We start from the raw sequence: 20,976 nt of genomic DNA, 5'->3' as shown, positions 1-20,976 counted from the left end.
GAGTAGAAATATAAAAAATGTAAGTGAAGGTGTATATAAGCTGTTCTAGGCGGCGTGAGCTCAACCTGGATAAAGCTTAGGATAATAATTATGAATAAAAATTAAAATTAAGTAAAGAAAGAAAATGGATTTGAATTTGAATAGAGATAAAATGGAATATCAATAATATGGATCAGGGACACTGCAAGAGCAAAGGTACCCTACAACCATAATGTATATATAGAAAATTATTTTAATGTTATGTGCAAATCTTTAATTTAACTTATGCTAATAATGAAAATACCGTGTACCCTGGGAGCGATGTATGTTGAATAAAGGGGGGAAGAACGGAAAAGAGTAACGTTATAAACAAAGTGCGAATTTTGAAAAATGTAAAATTTGAAAAGAACGAAAATAGAAATAGCAGATTATTAAAAAGAACGACCAAAGTAGGAATAGCATTGCAGTATCTTTCATAATTTCTGTGTCTTCTTCAGAGGTCATCCACCTAAATTATGAAAAAGAACAGCAATACTCTTACTTCTGTTTCTGACATGTTCTGTATGTCAAAAAAACACGTGTACGCGGACACGTTGTAAAAAATAATTTAGAATATAAATTTTGAAAAAATAAAATACAAGTTAAGCAAAAATATTATTCCAAAGTATAACATACAGAACATGGATGACCTTACAGAAGTAAGTAACCCGCCAAAAAGAGAAGACAAAGGAAGCGAGTGTCCGATTGACAAGAATGACAAGAATGTCAATAACTTACCGCTACGTGACCGGTCGACAAAAAAGAAAGAGCCGGAGGCTAAACAGTGTATATATGTGAAGAAACGCTAGCGGCACCTAGCGTTAGACGAATTTTGGTGTATGTATATTTTGTAATTTACGTAAGCGGTGGAGCTACGCTAGGTTCAAGTTAAGTACATGATACTCAAACTTTCGGGATAGCAAAGAAATATAATTGCTTACAAAGTAGTAGAGTAGCTAAACTTTGTTAAGGCGAAAAATTATGATTTGGTATAGTAAGAAAAATAGTACTCTGATATTGCTTTCGTTACACTAATCGCTCACAGAGCATAAAATGTAGAATTTAGTAAAGCAAAAAGATGATGAAATTAGGGATATAAAGTTGGGCTAGGGTAGTTCGGGGTTGCAAACCCGTTCCTATAGTTAGGACCCTGAACGACTGTCCGAGAGTAGGTGCACCATGTACTTAAGTCAGTTATGTTATATACCTCATAACCTGCAAAACATGTAATATAAAATACGTCGGACAAACCAGCAATAAGCTACACGTAAGAATTAATCAGCATAGATCTGACATCAATAACTACTTAAAAAGAAATATTAACAATATAGAACAAGAAATAGAATATATGCATTTTCAATCTCACAACTTCAACAATATATACATATCCATATTAGCACAGATTAATAACGCTAATATTAGAACTAAACAAGAGGAAATATTTATGTTAAAATTAAAAACATTATACCCATATGGTCTAAATAATAAATTCAACCATAAAATTATTACCAATAACTTAGCAGATTGTTGTATATATGACAAATTTAATATAATAAAGTTCCATAGGAACCCTCACAAACGTACTCATAAATCTAAAAATACTAGCAACAAACACAGTAATATTTTAGGTGATTTCGAAGTCACACTTAAAAACTGGGATAAGAACATTATAAATGTAAATGATATACATAATTTACTTTTCAGTACTAAACACAGTATACTGAAAGCATTGCACAAATTCATACGCACTTTCAAATTCGAATCCAAACATCTCTTTCATATAATAAATGATATTTGTAAATTTAATCTTAAAAACATAAGCTCGACAACACATGATAAAGATTCTATTATTATTTTGAACTTCAACAACCATATCATGGATAACATAAATATCAGTAAAATTGTAAATCAGCATAATCATCTACTTCCAAATACTAGTCCCAGTCATATTAAAGTAAGATATAAGTATAATAAACCCTTTGGATTATTAGCTTGCAACTACAAATCTATAGCTACCAGTTTAACATCACATATAACAGACACCAATAACTGCGTTTGTCAACAAACCAACATGCAGCAATATATTGATCCAGACTATGGACACATCATTACAGGAAATCTAAACATAGTTACGGACCCAATGCTAAGACATGTACTATCACAAGGATTCAAATTCAGGCCGCCCACCAAAATAAACATAACCAACTTCAATAAGCAGCTATATCAAGACCTGTAAAACTACTGCTTCCATCTAGCCTACAAAAATAACACGCCTATAGAAGCATACCATATGTGGATTAGCCATACATTCGCCCTATTCACACATACTATAACTTGACTGCATTAAAACAAAAACTGCTAGATTTTCACAAAAACTTCGTAATCACACCGGTAGATAAAGCAGCCAATAATTTTGCATTCATTTGCAAATATTTTTATACATATACTTTAACTAATGAACTTAACTCAAGCAATACCTACAAACCTATTTCCAGTACATGTAATATCATTACAAAAAAACTAATGGCCTTCAACAAAAAACTAAAGCTCAACTTAAATAATTACAGCTTACCTTACATCTACTTCATTCCTAAATTTCATAAAAAACCAATAGGCTTCAGATTCATAACCTCATGCAAAAATAGTTATGTACACAAATCAGGAAAAACACTTGAACGACTACTGCAACCACTGATGAATAAGATACATAACAGCAAAATCATAGGCAACAACCAACCTGTATTAAAATTTTTGCAAAGTAATACAGTCAATAATATTCAAACCTTTGATTTCCATAGCCTGTTTACCAGTATCAATCAAACCAATCTCAAATTGGTACTCAAAGATATCTATGATAAACATAGGAATTTTATTTCCTGCAACACCTATTACTGGAACAACATACTTAATTTATGTATTTCCAATAATTTCATATATGATGGCGATACAGTATATCACCAAACCAATGGAACACCTATGGGCAGCCCAGCCTCATGCATAATAGCCAACCTATATCTGTACTGGTCAGAAACCTCATTTCCACAGGAACTAATACTATTTAGATATATAGATGACCTCATAGTAATTAACTGCCCGAATTTCATCCAGGATTATGTACATCTATACCCTAGCGAACTTGTACTAGAAAGAACTAACAATTCTGACACAGCAGCCCAATTTTTGGATCTAGACATCAATATAAAAAATGGTATAGCCTCCATCAATTTGTACAACAAACGTGAAGCTTTCAACTTTAGCATAGTAAACTATACACAATGGAATTCCAATATTTCCAAACAGGTACATGCTAACGTTATCTTAGCACAATGCATCAGAATTGCAACGATATGCAGCGACAAAACAACAGTTATTGATAACATCAGATCATTGTACAGTAAACTGACCAGAAATCTTTTTCCTATTAAATACCTGCGTCATCATATCAATAAAGCCCTTAACATATTAAGGCACAAAAACTTAATAGATATCAATATAAACAGCATTATTAGTTTATAACTAATAATTACTCCCATACGCATCAAGTTTGTACATAGTGTAAATACAATACACTAGGCCTCTTTGGTGTCTTACGGTCTGGAAAACTTGTACCCACCGATTGGTCTAACATAGTGTATTACCTTGTAATTATCTTGTAATTAATTTTGATTATATCTTGATTTATTTATCTATTTATTTGTTAATTGTAACTTATATATATCTTACACTTTAACACAACTGACTTAAGTACATGGTGCACCTACTCTCGGACAGTCGTTCAGGGTCCTAACTATAGGAACGGGTTTGCAACCCCGAACTACCCTAGCCCAACTTTATATCCCTAATTTCATCATCTTTTTGCTTTACTAAATTCTACATTTTATGCTCTGTGAGCGATTAGTGTAACGAAAGCAATATCAGAGTACTATTTTTCTTACTATACCAAATCATAATTTTTCGCCTTAACAAAGTTTAGCTACTCTACTGCTACTTTGTAAGCAATTATATTTCTTTGCTATCCCGAAAGTTTGAGTATCATGTACTTAACTTGAACCTAGCGTAGCTCCACCGCTTACGTAAATTACAAAATATACATACACCAAAATTCGTCTAACGCTAGGTGCCGCTAGCGTTTCTTCACATATATACACTGTTTAGCCTCCGGCTCTTTCTTTTTTGTCGACCGGTCACGTAGCGGTAAGTTATTGACATTCTTGTCATTCTTGTCAATCGGACACTCGCTTCCTTTGTCTTCTCTTTTTGGCGGGTTACTTACTTCTGTAAGGTCATCCATGTTCTGTATGTTATACTTTGGAATAATATTTTTGCTTAACTTGTATTTTATTTTTTCAAAATTTATATTCTAAATTATTTTTTACAACGTGTCCGCGTACACGTGTTTTTTTTTTGACATACAGAACATGTCAGAAACAGAAGTAAGAGTATTGCTGTTCTTTTTCATAATTTAGGTGGATGACCTCTGAAGAAGACACAGAAATTATGAAAGATACTGCAATGCTATTCCTACTTTGGTCGTTCTTTTTAATAATCTGCTATTTCTATTTTCGTTCTTTTCAAATTTTACATTTTTCAAAATTCGCACTTTGTTTATAACGTTACTCTTTTCCGTTCTTCCCCCCTTTATTCAACATACATCGCTCCCAGGGTACACGGTATTTTCATTATTAGCATAAGTTAAATTAAAGATTTGCACATAACATTAAAATAATTTTCTATATATACATTATGGTTGTAGGGTACCTTTGCTCTTGCAGTGTCCCTGATCCATAATTCATATTATTGATATTCCATTTTATCTCTATTCAAATTCAAATCCATTTTCTTTCTTTACTTAATTTTAATTTTTATTCATAATTATATATATATATATATATATATATATATATATATATATATTTTTTTTTTTTTTTTTTTTTTTTGTGATATGCTTTGCTCTGCTCTTGGTCCATAACACCAGATAATGTATTTTATCCCCCCCCCCCCCAAAACATAAGCTAAAACTATGTAGTATAAAAACCAAAAACCCCTCTTATACAACAAAGTAGCATCATTTACAGCATTCCTTGCAAAGAATGATGACTAGTACATATATGCCAATCCTCTGCGCCTTCAAATCTAATGGTAATAGTCTAGTGAGGACTTGCTAAAGTCCTTCATTTAATTGTGGTATGCCCCTAAACATGCACACCTCCACCATTAGAGATATTCTAAAGGAGCACACCACAAATTCATGTGAGGCCCTTAGCAAGTCTCTAGTAGTGGTCCATTCCTGAAGAGATAGCCATAGTATGTTTGTAATATATAGGCCCAAGTAATTTATTGACTTCTTATCACATTTCTATCACAGAAAACTTGCAGAATTCTTATTGAATAGCTGCTATATACAACAGAGAAAAGGGGATGTCGAGGATGTCTATATTATTAGAAGTTAACTTGGTTCCATAATTACTTCCATTTGACTATGCAGAAGAAAGGATCTCTACAAGTTTTACTTCTGCCACATGGTTATAGTGATGCCTCAACTTAAAACATTAATTGGTTCCAGAAAAACATCTATCTCGAAACTCTTAAGTCAGGTAACCGGGGATCCTTAATACCCACTGAAGGTCATGGAAGCTCAGAAATTCCAAAAGTGTGGTTTTGCAGTGTGAAAAGTAATGAAGTTTATTTATGTTTAAAATAATAAATTATATCATTTTGATGTTGATGACTGAGGCTGTTGCTCCTCTGTATCTGAAGTAGTGGTATTTGTGAAATAAGAATCTAACATGCTTCCTATTCCTGCTTGGGTTTTACAAGCTCATGCAAAATAACCCTGTAAGGTTCCACTACAGTATCCACAAAATTGGTTGACTTAAACCCTATCCTGGAGCAAATCTCTTTCTGCTTTGCTACCATAATTTTTCTAATATTTTCTGTTGTTAATCTTGATTTGGGCTGAGGAACTTCCTCTGATTCAAACACAACAATTTCATCAATGGCTTCTTATTTCTTCTTGTCTTTTCTCTTCCCTTTCTCTGGCTGAAATTCCTCAATCTGCAGAAATGTCAGGCCACAAATTTTTCCATCCTGTTGCCAGACATTTAGTGCTCATATCCTCCCAAGCTTTTGCAACATTATTTATGCCATCTTTGATTTTAAGATTTCCAGAATTCTTTGAAGGTGGGTTTGTCATCACCGTTAGTAGCATGAAAGCATTGCCTAAAACTTAACTTGTGATATTTTTGCTTCAAGTTGGCAATGACATTCTTATCTCTGGCTGGATCAGCAAGGTAGTATTTTCTGGAACGAACTTAATTTTGATAAAAGCAGGCAGAGTGAGAAGAAGTTCACCATGAGCAGGTGCATTGTCTAGAACTAAGATTGCTTTTTGTGCTAAGTTTTTGACCTTAAGATTCTTTCCCAGCTGTAAAATAATTTTTAAACCAGTCATCAGAAATAAACTCGTAACCCATGCATTTCAATTGCTCTTAAAAATTACAAGGAGATGCCCCTTGTTGAAGTACAGTAAACCCCAGCTATTCGCGGGGATTACGTTCCTGAGAAATGCCACGAATACTGAAAACGCGAATACTGAGTTATGGCTCCCATAGTAATAAAGGGGTTCTGTTCCAAAGTATGAAATATATAAGAAAAACTAGTCTAAAATTTTGTCTATATATGTATTATATGTACCTTCATAATATGACTATGTACATAGACAGTACATAGTGAAATGCAAGCATAAGGCATCGAAATGAAAATAAGAAACAATTTAATATTAAATGTAATATTTATTAGAAATTTCAAACAAATCTTTCAAACCAGTGCCCTTGCTAGCTAAAAAAACTTATCCCGTAAAGTGTTGATAAAGGAATTTTGCCTTTTCACGAATGATGAGTGAACTTAACAGAATTTTATTTTGAGTTCAGTCTTCTATCCACAGATTTAAAGCTTTTTCCATTTTTTCTAATTTAACATAGTTACAGAGCAAATTTTTGAAGCAATAAGCATGTTTTCACGGTCACTACGATGGATTTTTTCTTCCGATTTCTTGATTGATCGTACCGTTGACTCATTGATCTTATTATGTTTTGCCACTAAGGAGACACTTTCACCATTAGAAATTTTGTCTAATAACTCAATTTTATTCGCTAATGTCATCACCTTCTTTGATATTTCCACATTTCCCTTGTTGTTCGTAGCCATATTTTTGTACGGGTTAGAAAGAACTTGTCGACAATAAAGTCACTTTCTTCCGTTAACACACTTGAAAAAGAAAGTCTGTTTTACACTGCAAAACGGTAGATTTATCACTTTTGTAAACATATAAATCAAAAACAAATGACGAAACCTTCCATGACAAGCGCATAACACATAATGAACAAGGATTAGCGAGAAACATCCACGTTCACGATTTTGTCACCCCTCTCTTCCCCACCCAATGAGTGCTGTTTTGACTGGGAAAGATAATTTTAGCCACACCCATGTTTTTTTATGGCGGAAAATGTTCACGGCGCTTTAAAATTCAAATTTTTTTAGGTTCCATTTTATATTAAATCAGCGACCGCGAATAGCGGGGGTTTACTGTATTTTAATGCTCTAGGATTTTTAGACTGATAAACTAAAAGTGGTTTTATTTTAAAATCCCCAGAAGCATTTGAGCCAAGCATCAAAGTAAATTTGTATTTTTAAGCTTTATGGCCTTGTAACTTTTTCTCATCTTCAATAATGTAGAGGAACCTACATTACTGAAGATAAGAAGAGAAGATGAGATGAGAAAAGTTTTTTTAACATTTTTTTCACAAAACAATCAGTTTCATTGAAATTAAATACCTGATGAGATGAGTACATGATTTTCCTCCAAATCTAAACCTGCCACAAACTCATCAGCTTTCTGTTTATTAGCTGAAAAAGCTTCACCATGATGTATCTGCAGTTTAACACCTGTCCTCCTTTTATACATGTGAAACCAACCACTGCTAGCATTAAACTCCTTGTTAATCACTAGTTGCTTCTCTTTAAGTCTAAAGAAAATGGCTCTGGCTTTCTCACTAATTAACTCTCATGTTGCTTTCTTCAAATTCACAAAGATAATTCTGGCTCCATTCCATTTTATTTACAACTTCAGTGTGTTTGCAAATTATTTTGTTTCTCCATAACTTTGGCAAACTTTTTTTTTTATTTTTTTAACAACAATATGAACTGTGGTCCATGCTTGCTAAACCTAAATGTTTAGCAATAATAACTGTCTGCTCTGAATAATTTTTAATTTAGTTTTTCAATATAACACGTTTCTGGATGACTTTAGCTTTCTGTTATCACTGTACTGATCACTTTTCTTCAGGTCCCATATTTATAAAAATTTTCAAAAACACAATCTATTGAAACTATTAAAAAAAATAAAAAATAAGAGAATCCACAAAGTGCATCTGAACAACACGCCTCATTGTAGACAAATTGAAGAAACCAACTGACAAAACTTTTTTTTTGCCAGTTGGCAGCCTTGTTATAAACCTCATAAATCTGAGGCAGAGGATTTCCAAAATTTAATTGGAACCAAGAGTAAAATCTCTTTAGTCTGAAACCTCGTAAATCAAGATCACTTAAGTCAAGGCACCACTGTACTTAGTTTCATTGCATCAACTATTGTTAAATTCAATATACAATCATTCCTCCCAAATCCAGCAATCCATTATCCAGCACCACCTGAGAATCTACAAATTTAATTCTTGTATTGGCCATTTGCCAATGGATTGTTTACGAGTACTGCTCATTGATTTTCTCGAAAAGAGAAACTATGACAGAGTTACTATGTGAATCTATTAATACCAAGTTACGAGAAACATCAAGTGGCAGAGACAGGGAATGTGTCCAAGGAGTGCTATTGCTGATTGACAACACCTTGCCTCACAAACATGAACTGACAGAAACAACAGTAGCCAAACTGCAGCTCGAGTCTTTGCCACATCCACTTTATTCACCTGATATGACTCAATCTGACTTTTACTTGTTTGGGAAATTGAGACAGGCAGTAACTTAGTGGCTTGATGAGCAAAATACAGACTTCTACAAGAAGGGGATTTTCGAGTTGAAACACTGATGGGGAAATGTGTATAACTGTGGGTAGTGACTACATAGAAAAGTTTTAACATGCCAGCCAAGTTTCATTAGTTGGGAATTACAGCAACCATATGTTTTGCAAAACAGTTGTACAGCAATTGCATGGTCAGCGAAAATGTCCGAAAAAGTGGGCTGTGGAGAATTGGTGCTCACATCATGATAATGCTCAGTGCTTTCCATCCAAGAATCGCTTGCAAAGCACTCCATCACTGCAATTTCCCATCTGCCATATTCACTGGATTTAGCTCTGATTTTTTTTTTTTTTTTTTTTCCCTTCTACTCGCAAACTTAAAGCCCCCTTAAAAGGTCACAGATTTGCAACAACCAAGAAAATTATTCAGAACATGACATAGAAACTATTATCAATTCCAAAAGAATTGAATATTCCCAGAAGTTACAGAAGAATTGGAATTGGCATATACTGTCAAGGAATGACAAAGTTCAAAGGAAAATCCATCTAAATGGCCAAAAAAGTTCAGGGACTGAACTTTTTGAACAACAACCTCCTCCTTTTACATGTTTATGTATACTTTTTTTTTTTTTTTTTTTTTGAAAAAGTGATATTTTAAAATGTTTCCTCTTTCATTTATTAGATGTATACTCTTAATACACTTGGTTGTCGACTTATGACCACAAAAAAATAAATAAATAAATTAATAATAAATCAGGAAGTCACTACTGAGGACACCCATAACCCAGGTGAGGAGGTACATCGATGACGGGAGGCCTGAAGACAGCACCAGGCACATACACCCAGTCGCTTTCAAGCATCTGTTGCGTGTGGTGTATTAATTAAAATTCTACTAAAATATCCATAAAATGTTTAGTAAAAGGAAAATGCCTTCAACTACATATACGCCAGCTAAGAAGTCAAGGAAAACTATTGATTTTAGAGTTTAAAATGAAAATTATCGAGCAATATGAAGGCGGAAAGAAAGTGAATACGATAGCACGTGACTTGAAGTTATCACATTCCACGGTATCGACGATACTTAAGGACAAAGAAAGAATTCGGGAAGCTGTGAAGGGTTCTGCACCTATTAATCTACAATTTTAACCAAACGATGACAGGAACCCATCCATGAAATGGAGAAATTGCTGTTTATGTGGATGGAAGATTTAATACAAAAAAATACACTCCTGAGCCTTCACACAGTGCAAGCAAAGGCTAGAAGTTTGTTTCAGAGTTTAAAATCACGTGCCAGAGACGATTAAGCAGAAGATTTTCAGGCTAATATTGGGTAGTTTAAGCGTTTTAAAAAAAGATTTGCTTTGCATAATGTCTCTATAAATAAACATCTCCTACCTCAACCCAAGAACATGATCCTGACGATGCACAACCAACACAGCGCAAGCAAAGATTAAAAATTGATTTTGTAAATTTCATTTGTATTAATTTTTACATTAATTTTAGATTGTATTTTTGCGTTTACAGTACATTGTGTACAGTATTATTTTTCACATTATGTACAATATAATTATAGATTGTAGTTTGTTTTTCTATAAACAATATGAATAATAAACCAATTAAAATGTAGAGAACGTTTTAATTTAACCTCATAGAGAGAGATAGCGTAGGTGTAGAAACGAAGGTATGTACAGTATCGCTAAGTAAAAGATAAAAACATTACTGTATTTAAAATGAAAAATAAAAGATGATAAAAATTTAAAAAGATTATAAAAATAAATTATTAGTAAATTTATAAGAGGAGTTTACCTCAATATAGTACGTGGAACACTTCCGTATGATACCCTCCAGTATCATACGGAAGTGTTCCACGTACTATATTGAGGTAAACTCCTCTTATAAATTTACTAATATTATTATCAATGTAGAACATATTGAGTATTACAGCTCTGATTCATACTATCTAAAAAATAAATTATAAAGATGATAAAAAGATTAAAAAGGTTAAAAAATACTGTTAATAAATATATGGCCGACATACGACCAGATCGACTTACGACCTGTCAGTCAGAACAGAAGTCGGTCGTAAGTCAACGACCAACTGTATTGCATTGACAAATGACATCTGAAATTACATTGTAAATGTAATTTCAGATGAGTAATTGAGTCTTATTATGCAGCAACCAGTTAACTTTTTATGTAAAATTTTTATCTTTAACTGATTTAACACATTTGCTGCCAGAATGTAAACTTGTGTTCAAACAAACTGCAATTTTTGTGCCTCAACAAAAAATAAATTTTTTTGGAAGGTTATGCTTGCTTAATTTTAATTCTTTAGTTTGTGAAAAACAAAACATCATCCATAATGTGTGTCTAGTGATAAAATTTTGCGTAAAAAAGCATATTCCTATAAAAGTATACCCTAAAATATTATAATGGATCCACAACCTGGGACATCAAGACTGAAAAGGAACAGGATGGACAGTACTTTGAAGCTGATGACATTGAATCAGCTCTTTAATGATACGTCATCTGACCTTGAAATAAATTCTGTTCAAGTGGTGCAGATTCTGAATCTTAGCTCAAATGCATCTGTTGATGTTCAAATGCTATAAACAACAGATGCTGGTGTTGTTGCCTTGAGTGATTATTCTTCACAGATGAAATCCACTTAATTAAAAACACTGCCTACTTGTTCCAGCACTCCAGAGAAGTTCCCCACAGAAGCAGCCCAAGACACACATAAAGGACGCTTGCAAATATAAAAGGCAGCGAACATGTTAAGTTGATATATGCACTGATCATATGTGTTGCATGCTTGTAATGTCACTCATCCAGGGTTAAAAGTACAAAACATTTGCACATATTATTGTATAATGTATATAGACATATTGGACTGAAATTCTGAGCCATGCAGAAAATTGCCATGGTTTCTCACCAGGTTCAAAGTAACTTTAAATATTAAGATGTGATGAGTTAAATTCAGAAATGGTACATTGAATTTTCAATACAATTTTAAGTAAAAACCATTACAGATAATTATGTCTACCAAAAGAGATCATTCTATCCACTTTATGTATTTTCGCTTTGTGTTTCAATTAAAGTGAGGAACTTATGTGATTTTGCTGAATTGTATATACTAAATGATTCAAGCATATAATTCCTTTTTTCTCTTAGATTATTAGTTGCCAATCTGCTAGTCCAGCCTCAGTTAAAACATTGCAGCCTTTTGTGGAATCAATATGGTAAGCATCATAATATTTATTGTTAAATGTTATGCACATTTCCAAATCATTAATTTATCATAAATGCATTGAAAAGTCTAAGTATATAAACGACTTCTGACCTTCATTGGACAGCAATATTAATCATACCAAAAAATACCAAAGCCAAATTAAGAATCTCACTTCCATGTTTTCTTCTGATAAAGCTTTTAAAGTTAAGTTTGACAAATATAACACATTGAAAAATGCAGCAGCTTAACTCAAAAAATAACAACCATTGATATTACAAGTTTCCAGCTATGTATCAATTCAGCACTTTTGAGTGGCCAGTTTATTAGATACAATTAACTTAATATCAAGTAACACCTCCTCTAGCCTTTGGAAAAGTCCCAAGTAAATCTGGTGACTGGATTGACTAATAAAGTATGATAAAATCATCCTTTTGTTTTAGAACCATTTCCAGATAATCCATGCCTTGTGGTGACATGGTACATTATTTGAAGTCTCTCACTTCACTGGTCTTGCAAATTATGTAAGAGTACAGAAAACTTTACCGTCGCTTTCCAGAATAGCATATTTATTGATTTCGATTGATAACCAAGCTCTGTGATTATCGACCAGTGTCTGCCTGTCATTATTTACAGCTAATTGACTGACAGCTGCTCTAATTCAGATTGGAAACTAATTAACCACTATAACACTACTTGAAAACCAGAATGTTTGAGTTAATTTTTTTTTTAGTTAAATTGTGATTAGGAGCATCCAGTGAGAAATGTGTCAGAAATGTGTAGGTTGGCAACAAAACTAACTAATCATGTCATATGCATGGTTAAAAAGAGAGGGGGGGGGAACTTAAGTTACAGTTGACAGAAAACCTGCTGCCTGCTTTGATGCTTTGAGAAGCTAAACAAATGATTAGTGTAATGTTCCTTTAAATTTATTCCAGCAAACAACTACTCTCTTGCTGAAAACAAACTTTCACATATCTATCCTGCAGTGCATCCTTTTTCATTTAAAGACTTAAACATTTCATTCGAGTCTCTCTTTGCAGTACCTGGTTTCTGCAATTTGCAGAACTGAAGTCTTTCACGTAGGAGTATACCCTTCTGCGTCCTTGACTAATCTTGCTGTTCTCCGCACCCATTCCAACAGTTCCACATCCGCCTTCTTAAAATGAGGCTTCCAGACCTGTATATAGTACTCACAATGCAGTTAAACCATTGCTTTATAAAATGGGAACATCACCTTGTTCCTATATATCATCGACAGAACCCCATAAGCTGTTCTAAGCAGCCTGTCTGCACTGCTCATTAAACTTCATGTCAGACTGTACAATTACCCCTAGGTGTCTTTCATTGTCCACCACCTTAAATGTGATGCCACCTAACTGATTTGTTATTTTGAGATCAGTGCTGCTCATATACAATACCTTGCATTTGTCAATGTTAAACTTTATTTGCATAATTCTGTCTTTTTACAGTAGTATGCCTTGATTCCTGTCATTAACCAACCTGCTGACTTTTGTATCATTTTCAGATTTAGACCGTAAGAATTACAGCACTGAAACCTTGAGGGTGCCACTAATATCAGTAGTCCAAGAAGAGCAATTCCCATTAATAACCATCCTTTCTTCTGCCACTCAGCAATCATTTCATCCATAACAGTAACTTGCCCTTAATACTGCACTGATCCAATTTGTGCACTCTTTTGTGCAGAACAGTGTCAAAAGCTGTACTAAAGTCTAAGTATACAATATCAAAATTATTTTTTTGCATGCAATTCCTTTGTTGTTGCATCATAGTAACTGTCATGATGATCCTGTAATATTTCTTTAACCACTGACTTGTTATTTTCCCTGAACAGAAGTCACCCTTAAATTTCTGTAATTACTTACTTTGCCGTTTGATCATCTCTGTGAATAGGAGAGACATTTGCATATCTCCAAACTCTGGAGACCTCCTCTGAATCCAAGGATGCTCTTATAATTAATGCCAAAGGTGTAAATACTTCTTTTGCTGCTTCATTTAATATAATTGGATAGATCCATCAGCCCTGGGTCCATTATTTACTTTTAGCTTCAACAGTTTCATATTTTTCTGCAGTTAACACAAAATCATTTAGCTTCCAAGTGAAAGCTTATTTACACTTGAATGTGGTATTAACATAAAGAATTCTCTGTTGCTTTTCTTTGCATTCTTAACCAGCCTTCTCATCTTGCCTAATCCCCTTAATGGCTTTACTGCAGACTGGTTGGTATTTACTCTAAGATTTCTGTGTCCCCCCCCTGCTAACTGAAAACCATCCCATGTATTTTTCTTGTCTGCCACTAGTCTCATCAGTTTATCTGACATTTGGGTGTATACTTTGACCAGTATTCATTAGTTGGCATAAAAGACTAAGTAGCTTCTACTTTTACCTCTCTGAATGCTTCCCATTTAGAATTTGGTTGGTAACAACACCAGTTGGCCCACTGAAAATTAAAAGTTAAAATTGTCCATTTTAAGACATTCTGATTTACTAGCCAATTCCACTTGTCTGTTGTATATTTGTTTAATATGGGCATCAATCATTTGGCTTATAGCATACTCCTCTCATTTTTATTTTCCCACTACTTATGTTACACTAAACTGATTTAGCATTACACTGATCACCCACTTCAATGTGGGAGGGGGTGAGAGTCAGTCAGTCATATCATGGCCTAAGTCGCCTTTGCATAATAAAAACCTAAATTAAACTTCAACTGTGTGCACTGCCTTAGGTTCTATATACTTCTTAACTAAAAGCATAAATTTAAAAACTTTTTAACACTAATTTTCAGCTAGTAATGTTTATTGTATGATAAATGTTATATAATAAAAATACTTATACAAGATGTATAGAATTTTTGATTCCATCATGATTGTACTTGTTCTTCAAAATAAACTGTTTCAGTAAACGCTTCTTTCACAAAATACTTAATTTTAATATTGTTAAAAATGGTGTAGTACCTTGAAATATGCAAAATTATTTCATGGGAAATGATTGAATTCTGATTATAGGGCTATGCTGTTCAACCATTGTGAATGCACAGAAGAAGGTACAAGGAACGTTGTGGCTGAATGTCTAGGGAAACTTACACTTATTGATCCACCGCACCTCTTGCCCAAACTTAAAACTTACCTAAATGCTGAGTCACCATTAGCTCGCAGTACGGTTGTGACAGCAATGAAATTTACTATCTCAGATCAAGTAAGTTATCTTTTGTTTTTTTAATACAACTGCTTATCTGCTGTGTTGAAGGATATTCTATATTATACATGGAATTAAACTTATATAAACACAAGTATTTTTCCTCCCTAAGTTTATTATAATTCTCCTTCCATCTAATTCAGCAGGCTCCAAATGATGGTAACGTGACTAAGTAGTTGATATAATAATTTCCAACCAGCAACCCTATAATGGCATGCAGACATGCACTGATCTGCTTTTTTCTTTTTTTTTTTTCTTTTTTTTTTTGTTGGTTGGTTGTTGTTGTTGTTGTTATTTGGTTTTTTGGAGCATTGGCAACTAAGGCCATATTGCTCCGGGAATGTGCGGTGGTCATTCCCTGACCTTTCCGCATCCTCTGTATTTGGTGGTGACGGGCTCGAACCCCGTTCTAATCAAGAAGCGTGTGCTATGCACTGCTGCTCCTTCCCACCTGGCTACGGAGGCGCCTGTTAGTTGTTGGCGCATTGGCTTCTGTGGCCATATTGCACCTTCCAAGGTTTTTGCATTTTTTACTCTAATCCAAGCCCGAGGCGGGATTTGAACCCACGACCTTTGGGTTGATAGGTAGGCACTTTACCTACCTGGCTAGCCCAGTCGGCGCACTGATCTGCATTCCACATCTTTTGCAAAATTATCTCTTTGAGAAGAAAACCACCACTGAAATCAATCGTTTTCATAACTATGTATTGATCATTTTAATTGTTTAAACTTATTTTTATTCATAAAGTACTTGTGTTTATGTGAGATAACTGCATTTGTTTTCTTTCTTCTCAAGTCCTCATACAAGCAAATAATTGCTATCTGTAAGTATTTGCCTTGTGTTGCAGTCAACACATGTTTTTATTGGCCTTGCAGAAATTCAAAACTATCCTATTTTATTCTTTGTGTTTGCTTATGAAATGTAAAATTACAAAATCTTAGACTAACCAAGCTGTAAAATTTAATTCTGCTTCTTTTTCTCCTTCCATCTGATTTACAAATAATTTAATATATTCTGACTATAGTTGGAGTAAATTATTGCTAGCAGTTTGAAAAGGACACTATCAGTAAATGTAATACCAGTAATTTCTGGTGTTTTGTAATGCCTACTTGGCTAGTATCTGAAAACTTCAATAATAGGATAAACATTAGTCATTGGTAAGAGTAGAAAATTTACTGGTATCACTGGTAAATTTTCTTTGCAGGCCACAGGTTATATATCTAACATGTGACCTGAAAAAAGGATTTGCTATTTTACCTTAAAGGTAAAAGTGAGATGTGCAGTGATTGAATCAATCTGCTCATCTCAGTTGCCCAAATTATTCTCTGTATGATTCCTTTTTCCTCAAAGGTGGTACTTGTGCATATGTCCGTTCTGATATTCCCTGTCAGAGACTTGGTAATTTGGAATCTCCTCTTTTTGATCTTCTCTGGCTTAAAATCTCTACCTCATTCTGTACACTTATTGTGTACAACAAAAAAATTAATCTGTTGTCTCTACCGTTCTCCAAACTCCATTAATCACGTGGAACTCTGACTTCCTCTCTTTGCAACTTGACTTTATCCAGTCCAACTTTCCTGACAGTGAGGTAATTTTCCTTGGTGATTTTAACATTTACAACTCCAGCTGGCTTCCGTTTTCTAGTCACACAGACCCAGCTGACCGAAATGCTGAGACTTTTGCAATTACTAATGACCTCACACAGATTGTTCATTTACCTACCAGAATACTGGACAATCCTAACCATACAGCAAATGCGCTTGATCTTTTTCTCACAGACGATCCTTGTAAGTACACAGTTGAAGTAAGTGGTCCTTTAGGCACCTCGGATCACAACTTGGTGATTATCTCGTGGCTATTCCCAATCTCATGTTTGGCATTACAAATATAGAAAATGGGATGACCTGCAAGATTTCTTTTCCTTGGTTGGATTACTGTTTCAAAACTTCTGATGTCAACATTTGCTCAGATAGTGTCAGTGAAATTATTTTTTTAGAAATGGAATCCTTTATTCCACATTCCACCTTAAAATCTCGTCCTTCATCTAAACCTTGGTTTTCCAATAAATGTGCTAAGGCTGTTCAAGAGAAGAATGCTGCATATCGTAATTGACTTGTTTCCAATTCTTCAGTTTCATTTTCTGCCTACACCAGAGCTCGCAACAATTGTAAAGCAGTTGTTAATCAGTCCAAACTAGATTTTGAACAGACTTAAGAGTAGAAAACTTGCTTCTTGCCCTAATGGTAGCTGAGCATTCTGGTCTCTTTTTGCAAAGCTATTGTTGGCAACTTTTGCCCATCTCTGCTCCCACCTCTGTCAAAACCAGAAAGTTCTATTGTCACTCCAGCCAAGGATACAGCTGACCTGCTAGCATCCCATTTTTCTTCCAACCCATGTATTATTGATCTTGGTAAAACACCTCCCACCATTCCCAGCACACTCCATTCAATGCCTGTAGTGGTCTTCCGTCAAAAGGATGTCAGAAGGATTTTTGGCAAATCTTGATGCTAAGAAAGCTCCAGGTTCTGATGGTATTTCTCCACTTATTCTCAAAACCTGCACTGTAATTTACTCCTTTTCTTTGCCACTTTCTTATTCCAAAGCTGTGTTTTCCTTCTGCTTGGAAATTTGCTCATATCCAGCCAGTTCTTAAAAAGGGTTACAAATCCCTCTCATCCAATTATCGTCCCATTGCAATTACTTCTACCATTTCTAAAGTAATTCAGAAATCAATTAACCGCCAACTCTTTAACTATCTAGAACCTTTCCGTCTGATAAACGATCGCCAGTATGGATTACATCAGTGTTGATCCACTGGTGATATTCTGGCTTATGTTATCCATTTATGGACAAATTCAATGGAAAAGTTCAGTGAAACACACGCAGTTGCTCTTGACATCTCAAAAGCTTTCAATCGTGTTTGGCATAAAGGTCTTCTAAAGAAGCTTCCATCGTATGGTTTGCCAGCTGTTTTTTGTTATTGGTTATCCAGTTTTCTCTCTGACTGCTCACTGAGGGTGATGGTAGATAAGCCATCTACCATCACCCTCAGTGAGCAGTTTGTCTACTAACTTTTCCACTAATGCTGGTGTCTCCCAATGTTCAGTTCTTTTCCCCACTCTTTTCCTCTTGTGTATTAATGACCTTCCATTAATCGCAAATCCTATCTATAGTTTTGCTGATGATAGCACATTGCATTTCACTTTCCAGTTTGAGAAACCTTGCCCTGCTCAATCAGCTTCAACTTCTCGAATATCCACTACTAATTTCTTAAATGCCAATCTCCGGATAATTCTCCAGTGGGGGCAAAGACAACTTAGTTGATTTCAATCCTTCTAAAACTCAGTCCTGTCATATAACTCACAAAAAGGATTCTTCTGTTCCGATGCTTATATTTGGGGATTACCCTGACTTCTAATCTCTCTTAGCACAAGTACATTACAAATATTGCTTCCTCTGCATCTAAAAAACTTGGTTTTCTCTTTTGCTCTCGGCATTACTTTTCTTTCAAACAGCAGTTCACTCTGTACAAATCACATTCCGCCCTACCATGGGATGTTGTTCCCACATCTGGGGGCGGTGCTCCCAAAACCTCTCTCAGGCTTCTAGATTCCATTCAGAAGAGGGTAGTTAGGTTAATTAATGACTCATCTCTAACAGAGTCTCTCCACTCTGTCTCGTAGATGTACTGTTTCTGCTGCATACCTTTTCTACAGATACTTCAGTGGGCACTGTTCTTCTGAATTGGCTTCTATAATTCCCGCTCTCTCTTTCAAAACGGTCCGAACACATGCTGCCAACATTCATTTACTATCCATCTTCAAACTTACAGAACCAACTTTTCATCTTCGACGTTTATTCATTCAACTGCCATTTTCTGGAACAACCTTCCATCGTACGTATTTCCTGAAAATTACAGTCTACAGAAGTTCAAGTCTAATGTCAACAAATATCTTCTTTCATCTTCTCAACCTCCAACCCATGCACAGTACTAAGTACTGTAGGTTCTAATACCTCTTGTTTGGGATTTTTTTGGGTTCGAGCCCGTGACCACCAAATACAGAGGATGCGGAAAGGTCAGGGAATAACCACCGCATATTCACGGAGCAATATGGCCTTAGTTGCTAATGCTCCTAAATAACAGCAAATATGTTTCGGATTTTCATTTAAAAGGTGGGGGAAAATTCTGTAGGAACCTAAAGCACTTCACCTATGTAAAGTTTTTAGTCTGTTGTTAAATTGTCAACAAATCATTGAAGATTTGTAAACCCAACAAAGATAACCTGTGCAGTATGCTTTTCAAATATTATATCTGAAAAGTGTTATTTTTTTGTGATATCCAGTTGGATGACTACAGTACCCTCTGAGTTACACTTATCTGCAACAGTACTCAACTTTTCTTCATTAGTGCTGGTGCATGCTGGAGTATTATGCTCTTAAATACTTAAATATTCCTTTTCTCCATCCAGAATAATGCTACTAAACAATTTTCAGTCTGGATTAGTCATATGACTTTGAATAAAAATATGCTGAGCCAGTAGTGGCAGCATTCTGTAGCATATGACAACTAAATAAAGTTATTTTAACTCAGAAATAAAATGTAAATCTAGTCTAACTTCTTCACAATTACGTTCCTTAAAAACTTAGTAGCAGTAGTCACATAGTTCTTCAAAAATTTGATAAAGTTAATAAGATAATCATAATGGACAAAGTTGATTATGAGAATAAATTAGTATTAGTAATGGCCGCAAGAAAGCCTATGGCTTATGATGCACCAGCCAAAAAATAAAAAAATAAAATAATTAATAAAAGAAAAGGAAATTAAACCTATCATCCTATGCGCTTCCCTCACCCATAGGTACTATCCAGATGACCTTTGAATTTCCCCAAACTGTCAGCCTCTACCACCCATGTAGGCAACTTATTCCAGTAATTTATGTCCCCTAGTTCTAGCAACATTTATAATCTTGAAAATTTCGTCCTCATTCATTTTACTGATGCCTCTCAGAGCCTTAAACACCTCAATCAAATCTCCTCTAAGGTGTCTAGTTTCCAAACTCTGCAACCCACATATTCAGTCTTTCTTCATAAGGACGCCCTTTTGCCGATCTCACCAGAGCGAGTTACCCTTCTTTGCACCCTTTCAAGAAGCTCGATGTCTTTCTTTGGGTGTGGTCTCTATACTGTTTGCTAGTGATTTCTCATAAACCGCCTTTGCCTGTCGAACCTTTTCTGTGGCTCTATTACAGATCATCTTGTAGCTGTTATAGGCTTCAGTACTTTTTATTGCCCTGTAACCTTTCCATGCCACCTTTTTCTACTCAAGTAATGTGGCAACTTCTCTATTCATCCAACTTGGAACCCTCCTCATGGAGTGGTTTTTTTTTTTTTTTTTTTTTTTAATAGTAAATACGTATTCAAGGCATCTGTGATTAATGTTTTAAAAGCATACCACAGTTCAATTGTATTCATTCTCT

The 20,976-nt window shown here is 34.6% G+C and overlaps 1 protein-coding gene across 1 annotated transcript in view; it reads left to right on the top strand.

Annotated features, from left to right (window-relative positions):
• Nucleotides 1-20,976, top strand: part of Cand1 (Cullin-associated and neddylation-dissociated 1) — a 290,969-nt gene that overhangs the window by 247,420 nt on the left and 22,573 nt on the right. Inside the window, exons 26-27 of the mRNA XM_090385031.1 lie at nucleotides 12,224-12,291; nucleotides 15,309-15,498. Coding sequence (XP_090241157.1) covers nucleotides 12,224-12,291; nucleotides 15,309-15,498 — 258 coding nt within the window. The remainder of the gene's footprint in view (nucleotides 1-12,223; nucleotides 12,292-15,308; nucleotides 15,499-20,976) is intronic.

The sequence above is a fragment of the Mastigoproctus giganteus genome, chromosome 11 (assembly GCF_048544385.1).
Source record: "Mastigoproctus giganteus isolate SK-2022 chromosome 11, ASM4854438v1, whole genome shotgun sequence".
Classification (NCBI taxonomy): Eukaryota; Metazoa; Arthropoda; class Arachnida; order Uropygi; family Thelyphonidae; genus Mastigoproctus; species Mastigoproctus giganteus.
Note: the sequence above shows the minus strand (reverse complement) of the source record. Positions and strands in the feature narration are given on the sequence as shown.